This window comes from Bidens hawaiensis, unplaced genomic scaffold, assembly GCF_021521415.1.
Source record: "Bidens hawaiensis isolate Kalapana, Puna unplaced genomic scaffold, B.hawaiensis_p1.1 tig00029337_1, whole genome shotgun sequence".
In the NCBI taxonomy this organism is placed as follows: domain Eukaryota; kingdom Viridiplantae; phylum Streptophyta; class Magnoliopsida; order Asterales; family Asteraceae; genus Bidens; species Bidens hawaiensis.
The window spans coordinates 150,082-157,995 of NW_027494854.1; the positions used below are offsets into that span (position 1 = coordinate 150,082).

Below are 7,914 nucleotides of genomic sequence, written 5' to 3' on the forward strand. Positions count from 1 at the left end.
AACTTTTTAAAGGCAAAATTCCTCTTTAGATTGGGGAATTTGGGTCTGAGTGAGAATCAAGCAAGGTGCTTTGATAGATTCTTGCTTGTATATATTTTAAGGAATTTGGGTTCTATTGGGACACATAAAAGTCGTTAGCACGTCAAAAGATGTGTCAAATTATGTTACTTTAAACTAGTCAACGGGTCAAAACATTCAACTATCCTAAAATTTAGAAAATGGGTTACACCACCCACGAGCTACGGCCATTATTTGTCTTCACCTACATGAACATCCTTCCTCACCAATTGCTACCATGATTGGAGGTGTGAGGTGGTGGGTACTTTTTCTAACGACTCGTTTTATGTCGGGTGAGGTAGGTACTTTTTCTCTAATATGAGTCATTTTAATTCATGTAGTAGCGAATGTAGCATAAGGAGGGGGGTATCCTCAACTTTCTTGGTTAAGTGCAATATTAGTGTAATTTTTTTCTTCTCCTTTTTATGTATTAGATGCCACCAAGCAATATTAGGATAACTCTAGCTTCAAAATCTTTTCTGGATATCTGTGAATGGGGGGTGGGTGATGGATCGTACTTTTTACTAGCACTACACATTTTGCACGTTTGGCATGTTGTCACGCCAAATTGAGATCCGCAATAAAGCCACTACAGCTCACGTTATCTCAAATTCTTTTCGTTTATTCATATAAGAGCATTCTCAATCCACCCCTTCAAATTGTGTGAGTAAAGTTTTTTAATATAGGGAGTGCTTTAGGGTGTTATGAGTGAATGAGAAAAAAAATATTGTGATTTTTCTATATATTTGAAAAGTTCCTGTAGCACTCTAAAATGTTTTTAATATTTGTTGAAAGTCGTTGTAAATAGGGGAGAGAGAAAAAGATATAGAAAAATATTATATAACTGAACAGAAAAGAAAAAAAAAACTGTGATTTTTAGTGTAATTTTAGATATGAAGATACAGAAAGAACGAGAATCCTCTAATACAAGCTATAAACAAACATAATTGGTGGGGGTGGCTTGTGTCAATATGCATTTCACTAGACAAGAAAAGACCATTCATGGGTCCTAACTAGGCTTGGATTTCACTTGTTTTAGTCCATGAAGGGTTGAGGACCATCCCGTCACTTCAAATAATTTTTTCACCAGCAACCATAACTTAAAACAAATAATTTTATTGTACAGTATTAGTTTATTTAGTAATATTGAATAAGGATGCTCGGGGCTTGTTGAAATCTACTCAATTGTTCAAATCTAGTTAATTTGAATAGTTCAGCCGGTTTGAGTCTAAGGGAAGTGGGGGTGGTCCGTTATACACCACGTGATGGCCTCATGAACACCGCCGCCGGTCCCCTCATCACGCGTGATGGGGGTCCGGCCGTGATGGCCATCACGTGGTGAATACCAAGAAATTTGAACGTTGGGGAGGGGGGTGACTGTTGGGGTTGGGGAATTAAAAAAAGAAAATTTAAACAATATAAATTAACAATCATTTCAATCCAACTCAAAATCAAATCCAACTCAAAACAGTCTCAATTTTCTACTACAAAAACCTATTTCTTCACCACTTCAATTCAAAACAAAAAAATATGGATTTTCCGAGCAACTCGTTTCCGCTAGACACCGATAGCTCTTCGTCTTCGGACGATGACATTGTTGAATGGTTCCCGCTGTTATATAACGAACTTGAAGGCCCGAGCCGTCCAAAGAAAAAAATGGTGGATCGTGATTGTATACATGCCCACGAAGTGCTAATGAACGACTATTTTGTGGAGGAGCCGAAATACAATGACGAGACGTTCAAGGATCGGTTTCGTTTGCCGAGGAGTAGATTGTTTAATGTAACTTTTTATTTTTTTTAATTTACTATTGTTTTTAATTTTTAAGTTGTAAAAAAATATCAAAAAAAAAATTTCCATCACACCACACCACCACCCTCACCAAAATTCCATCACTAGTGATGAAAAGTGGTGAGGTGAGGTGGCACACTTGTATTGGTGGGAGCAAGTGATGTTTTTAAACCACCCCCACCCTCTAATAATTCCATAACAGTTTATTGTTCGAAAAACAAGTCCAGAGGTAATAGTTCTCAAATCTAGATAAAATTGGCGACAATGAAAATCAATTGTTTTACGTGGAAGCCGTGCAAAATAGGGTACTGACTCAGTGACTCGACTTATTAGAGCGAGGCATAACCATCCCATCCAATCTAGCTTTATGTTGTCAGGTAATTCGACTAGAATCCGGAACTCATTTGATCTATATGGTTGGTGCAAGTAGCCGCTGCTAGCACTTTTTGATTGAATATTATCAACTTTCCCTTACAGTTTAAGTTCCTCTCTAATCACCAACTGGCACCGCAACCGACTTTGTCTACCACGTGCAGGCTAATTTGGTGAACCCACAATGACAAGCTATTCAACAATGTAACTCCATCCAATGATGTCGTTTCAACTTTATAGATTTTTCAGTGTGATCGTGCCTTTTAGCCTCTAGCCCGTTGCTAATCATTTTTCGGTTAAAAAAAGAAAAAAGAAAACTTTACTCTGTTCTAGAAATTTCGTTAAAATCAGTTAAATCAGACTTCAAAGTCTCAAAACACCTAATGCATAATTATTTTTTTAAATTAAAGAATCTAATAAAGATACTCTAGAAAGGTTCTTGAAAATGCATGTGCATGGTGTCTGCCTTTTGGAAGAAAACAAAGAATCTTGACAAAGATTCGTTGCTGCTTTTCCATTATTAACAGCAAGCGAGTGATGGTTACAGTTGCGGTGTAGATTTCACGGACAAAGTTGGTTAGGCACCACTTGTTTCAAGTCTACTTTGGGGAAAGGAAAAGGCGACACTAGTAGACTATTACGAGATTTGTCCTAAACACAAAATTAATATTTTCGGGCGTTTCGTAGTTATGTTAGTATAAAAATCACGCTTAATTAGTTGTAAAACACGCAACCTCAAAGTCGTTCGTCTTTTTTTGTTCACATATAAGATTGTATTCTTGTCACTTCATAACTAAATCAATGTGATATTTTAAATAATATGCATCTGTTTTTATTCATTCATCATCGGTATTGTCTTTTGCTTATAGTTAACCGACAAAATTCAATATAATTTGGTCTGATTGATTTGTGGAATTTTTAAGTTCGCTGCAAATTGTATAAAAATAAAGTTTCATAATTGTGAGTTTGTAAATGGATTATAAATTATAGCATTCGTAAATGTGTAAATAATAATAAACAATATCACCCATAAGTAATTATGATATTGCAAGAAAGAAGCACGATGTTAAATAGCGATCCGTTTCACATGATCGTCGTGGATGCTTAGTCAATTTTTTTCATGCTTGTAACTATGCTTGTTTGAAAAATATCTACATTTTCAAACGTAAATAATATTTAAAATTTTTTCTCCAAAACATGTTTTTCACCAAAGCAAGGTTCAAGGGGCAGCATCTTGTGGCGGGGTCTAAACGCCAGCGTCCCTAGCTACGGTCAAGTTGAAAATTCATTAAAGTTGAATTTTCAGATTTTGGCACACATAAATCCTAATTTGACAGTTTCCAAACCCTAACCACGTTTTTATGATCTGATCGTAATTCTGGTCGCTCTCTGGTTCAAAAGTCCCTTTCAAATAACATATTATAATCTTGTTTCATCTTAGATTTATCCAGTTAAACATTAAAACATCACCAAATAATTTAAATCTGGAAGCGCGACACGCGTTTCTCCAACAATCCAAGTTGTTAATCGCGAAATTCCCCAACATATATGCATATGTACTTTTTGAATATATAATTAAACTTCTCATGTAAACCTAGTTATGTTTGGAGTATATATTTTTCACATGTCTATCTTTTTAGGGTAGGTGTATAATAATATCAATAAAATAAAAATAGGTTCAACAGAGTGGCGCCTACAGTGTTATTAAACCTGAATCATGACAAATAGATCCAAGAATTTATACGAAGAAAAGGACAATATTGTGGGGATGGATGATCTTATAGGTTGAAGGCCCGAATCATCGTTCAACATTTGTGGAGCCTTCATAACGTAATTTTATAATTCCAAGTAAAGCCTTCATAAACTCACGTGAATCCATTGCAACAAGACAAGTATTGGTAATCCAAGTTTTCAGTGCTATATGAGAGTCGGAAAAAAAAAGCCCCTAAACCCTTATGCCCTAACAAATTATATAAACTAAATTTTAACACAGTGCCGGCCTTAATGAGTAATTAGGTGAATCTAGGGCATGAGGCTTCCAAAAATATATCATATTAAAGTATTGGAAGTTATAGCTATTGATTTGAGGTTCTTTTTTTTAATTTTTTTCTTTTGTTAAGATTAAGCATAAAACTTATGTTTGGTAAGGCGGTTTTCTTTTTTTTTTTTTCATTTGTATGTGACAAGCATTTTTTTTAATATTTTTTGCGGGAGTTTCAGAATTAATTAAGGTGGATGTTTGATATCAGAACATGAGCCATGGTCTATGGACAATGAAGGTATGATTCATGTTTAATTATAGTGCGGAACACGCACGGTGGGTTAAGCTAAAGGGTCATAATGAGTTTGATATGAAGCAAGGGTTGATCTGTGGATTAAGTTCTCACCAAATTTCACTTTTTTAATCCGAACTAGTAGGTGATTGGATTAAACGTGTAGTGATTAAAAGAAATATATTATATTTATATTATTATTATTATTATTATTATTATTTGAAATGGGTATGCAGACAACAGGTACATCACTAGCGAGGTGATGAAATTATTGGAATTTATCTCGCAAATGGGATAATTGTCATCTCAATAGGTGAAAGGTTTCTTTTAAAGTAGAAGATACCATAAGAATTTGTTGGCACGAGTTTCTCAATGTTTTATCAAGTGATGTAACCAGACACAAAAGCTATTGTCAATTGAATTGGCGATAGTTTTTGTATTTCAAGATTCTCTCATGCCAACCTATATAACTAATTTATGACAACTTAAAACCTGTCGACAAATCACTTGAATATACATTTTAACTTGTGTTGACAAATCCTTCAACACTTATGGCATACCTATATTGTAAGAAACGTTGTCTACATACCCATTTCTTTAAATAAATATAAAAAATAAAAATAAAATAAAATTAGGCACCAATGCATATACATTGTGATATCTTTGTCTATGAAGTTAATGGCGTGAGTCTAATAATAATAATAATATGTCTAGAATTGGGATGAAAATATAAAGACATCATTAAACTATAAACCGAAATATATAAATTACCAATAGAATTTAGAAAATACGATAAAATATTTATTTTATAATAAACCAGTCCACAATATGTTTTGTATCAACTAAATCACTCCCAAATACCAACTTCCATGAAACCACTTTCAGTCGCACACCCCCTAAACATCCCAACACAATTAAACCCATAACCCACCTCACCCGTGTTCGAAACCGCAATCAGCCCGGCTTTCCCTTCATCTAACCTCTCCTTAATCACAAAGTCCACCGCATCCTGCAACCCTAATCCTTTGTACTCCATAACCGCACCCACTTCGCGCGCAAGCGTTCCCCTAATTATGGCCTCACCTTCACCGGTGCACGAAACCGCACATATATCACATGCATAGGTCCCTGCCCCTATAAGTGGCGAGTCACCTATCCGGCCGGTTCGTTTGTTTAAGAGCCCGCCGGTTGAGGTTGCAGCCGCGCACTGGCCTTGGCTATCGACCACTACGCACCCTACGGTCTCGGGTGCGTAGATGCTGATTGGAAGTCCGTTCATGTGTAAGGGACTTTGTACACCGGTTCCACAACCAACCGTTGGGATCCTGTAATCGAACTGTTGCACAAATTAAAGCAAATCTTTTAGGAAACTTTTAGAAATAATATTTTATTCTAAATTTTCTTCGTGTAAGGTGATTTACCACAATGGAATTGGCTTCCTTGGCTAGTTTTAGCATTTCGACGTTATCTTGAGTGATGAAGTACTCATTATCCACCGTCTCCACCCCCTAAAGATACAAAGAAATGATTATTTGATCATGTTGGATTTAACAAATTTGTTGTTTATGTGAATCAAAAGCTATATATCTACCCGAATCAAAGAAGATGAATATATATCAAGCTTAAATTGCCATTACATATCTGAGCGAGACGAGTTCAAGCTTGTTCGAGCTGGGCTTTGGCTTGTTTATTATTTTTCATTAATTAATTTAATTACATTTGTTAATATTTATATATAATTTTTTTAACTAAACTTTTCTATAACATAGATATATTAGTTAATTTATTTTAAATAAATTTTGTATATAATACTTATATTACTATTAATATTATATGATTCATTAAATAAAAATTATATATATTTTTATAGTAAACTCATTTTGACCCTCCAGCTTCATAAGTTAAAATATCATGGCTCGAGCTTAGACTCAAACTCCTTTGATTTAGAGAGAAGATATCAGGCAGCTCACGAACAGCTCTGCTCATTTTGCCGGGTGTTTAAAACTAAGTACGTACCATTTCTTTGGCAAACTTCTCGGCACCAGAAAACGCGAGATAAGAATGCGGAGACTTGTCCATCACTAAACGAGCCAACGAAACCGGATTTTTGACGGTCGTTAGTCCCGAAACCGCCCCACACCGCCTGCCCGTCCCGTCCATAATACTCGCTTCCATCTCCACCGTTCCATTTTCCGTCAGCGCAGATCCACGGCCCGAATTGAACAAAGGGTCCGATTCCAATTCACAAACCTACATTAAATATATCAAAATTATACAAAAATATATAATACAAATGTAATAAAGAAACTTACAACAAGCTCAACGACATCAATGCCGGAAACGCCAGACTTTAAAGCATCGATTCCCAGATTGAGGACACGTGTGAGAAGTTGTTTGGCTTGTTCTTGTCGTTCGGCCGGAAGATTGGGGTCAACGCCGGCGCCGCCGTGTACTGCTATCGCCCAGCCGCCCATGAAGAATTTAAGGAAAGCTTTTCAAGTTTGAATATTTTAGAAGTTAGGTCCTGTGTAATCGGAAAGGTGGCGGTTATGGGTTTATATATAGGAGTTTATGGGGTTTTATTTTTGTTTACTTTAATTGTAATAATAATAATATATAATTTATTAGCTGGCAGGCAGAAAAGATATCCCACGTGGCTATTTCGGGGTGATAATCAATGTCTTACGTTGATTCTTGTCATACTTTTTAAATATAGGTTAAGGATCACATGAGATCCGCCGTTAAAAGAACAAGAGATATGTTCGTCTTAATATTAAAAATAAAAGATAAAAATCTAGATACATACTGCACGCCCTTGCTTTTTCCTTTGATGTTAAAAATAGTTGTTTCAAAATTAGAAGTGTTAAACGTGTCTTTGTTTTATAATTATTATGTATGGTTGTTGTTGCTCAGTATTAACTATATCTTATTCCATTTAATATTTAATTTATTTTTTTTTTGTCTAATATGTTGAGTTTGCTAACTAAAAAAAGCAAAACAATATAAACCAGTTTTGTGGTTTTCTTAACACCCTAAGGTATTATTATGAAAAACGAGTTGTATTAAAATATTACAAAACTTTGAGCTCGTAAGTGGCTTTGTTACGTGCTTGATCGACATTTCTTAGGATAAAGAAAACCACTAATTTATATTATATTTCAATTTTAAGAAATAATTAATAAAATTGTTAAAGTTTAGGAAAGTCAAAAACATAGATAACTCCATTTTAGAAAGTTAAGGAAAAGAAGTAGAGATTTTAATTGGGTACCTGTTTAATACATGATAATAAATGTGAGGTATGTGAATTTTTTTTATTTTTTTAAATAATTGAAATGAGTATGTTAGGCTCTATCATTTCTCTTTATCGATAAATGAAACTTAAAACTCTCTTATAACCATGACATATAAAAGAGTTCAACGA

The 7,914-nt window shown here is 34.7% G+C and overlaps 1 protein-coding gene across 1 annotated transcript; it reads right to left on the reverse strand.

Moving 5' to 3' along the window:
• Nucleotides 1-5,304: 5,304 nt before the first annotated feature.
• Nucleotides 5,305-6,967, reverse strand: LOC143578797 (putative isoaspartyl peptidase/L-asparaginase 2). Its single transcript, XM_077062273.1, has 4 exons — nucleotides 6,806-6,967; nucleotides 6,510-6,743; nucleotides 5,915-6,001; nucleotides 5,305-5,829 (listed from the first exon to the last, which is right to left on the reverse strand). The coding sequence occupies exons 1-4, from the start codon at nucleotides 6,965-6,967 to the stop codon at nucleotides 5,341-5,343; spliced, it is 972 nt and encodes a 323-aa protein (XP_076918388.1). The 3' UTR covers nucleotides 5,305-5,340.
• Nucleotides 6,968-7,914: the final 947 nt, after the last annotated feature.

Excerpts from the sequence above, each read along its gene's own strand:
- LOC143578797 (XM_077062273.1), bottom strand. The coding sequence starts at position 6,967 with ATGGGCGGCTGGGCGATAGCAGTACACGGCGGCGCCGGCGTTGACCCC. Across the intron at positions 6,002-6,509 it reads AGAAGTTTGCCAAAGAAATG|GGGGTGGAGACGGTGGATAA; the intron begins GTACGTACTTAG and ends TTGTATCTTTAG. Across the intron at positions 5,830-5,914 it reads AGGAAGCCAATTCCATTGTG|TTCGATTACAGGATCCCAAC; the intron begins GTAAATCACCTT and ends TTTGTGCAACAG.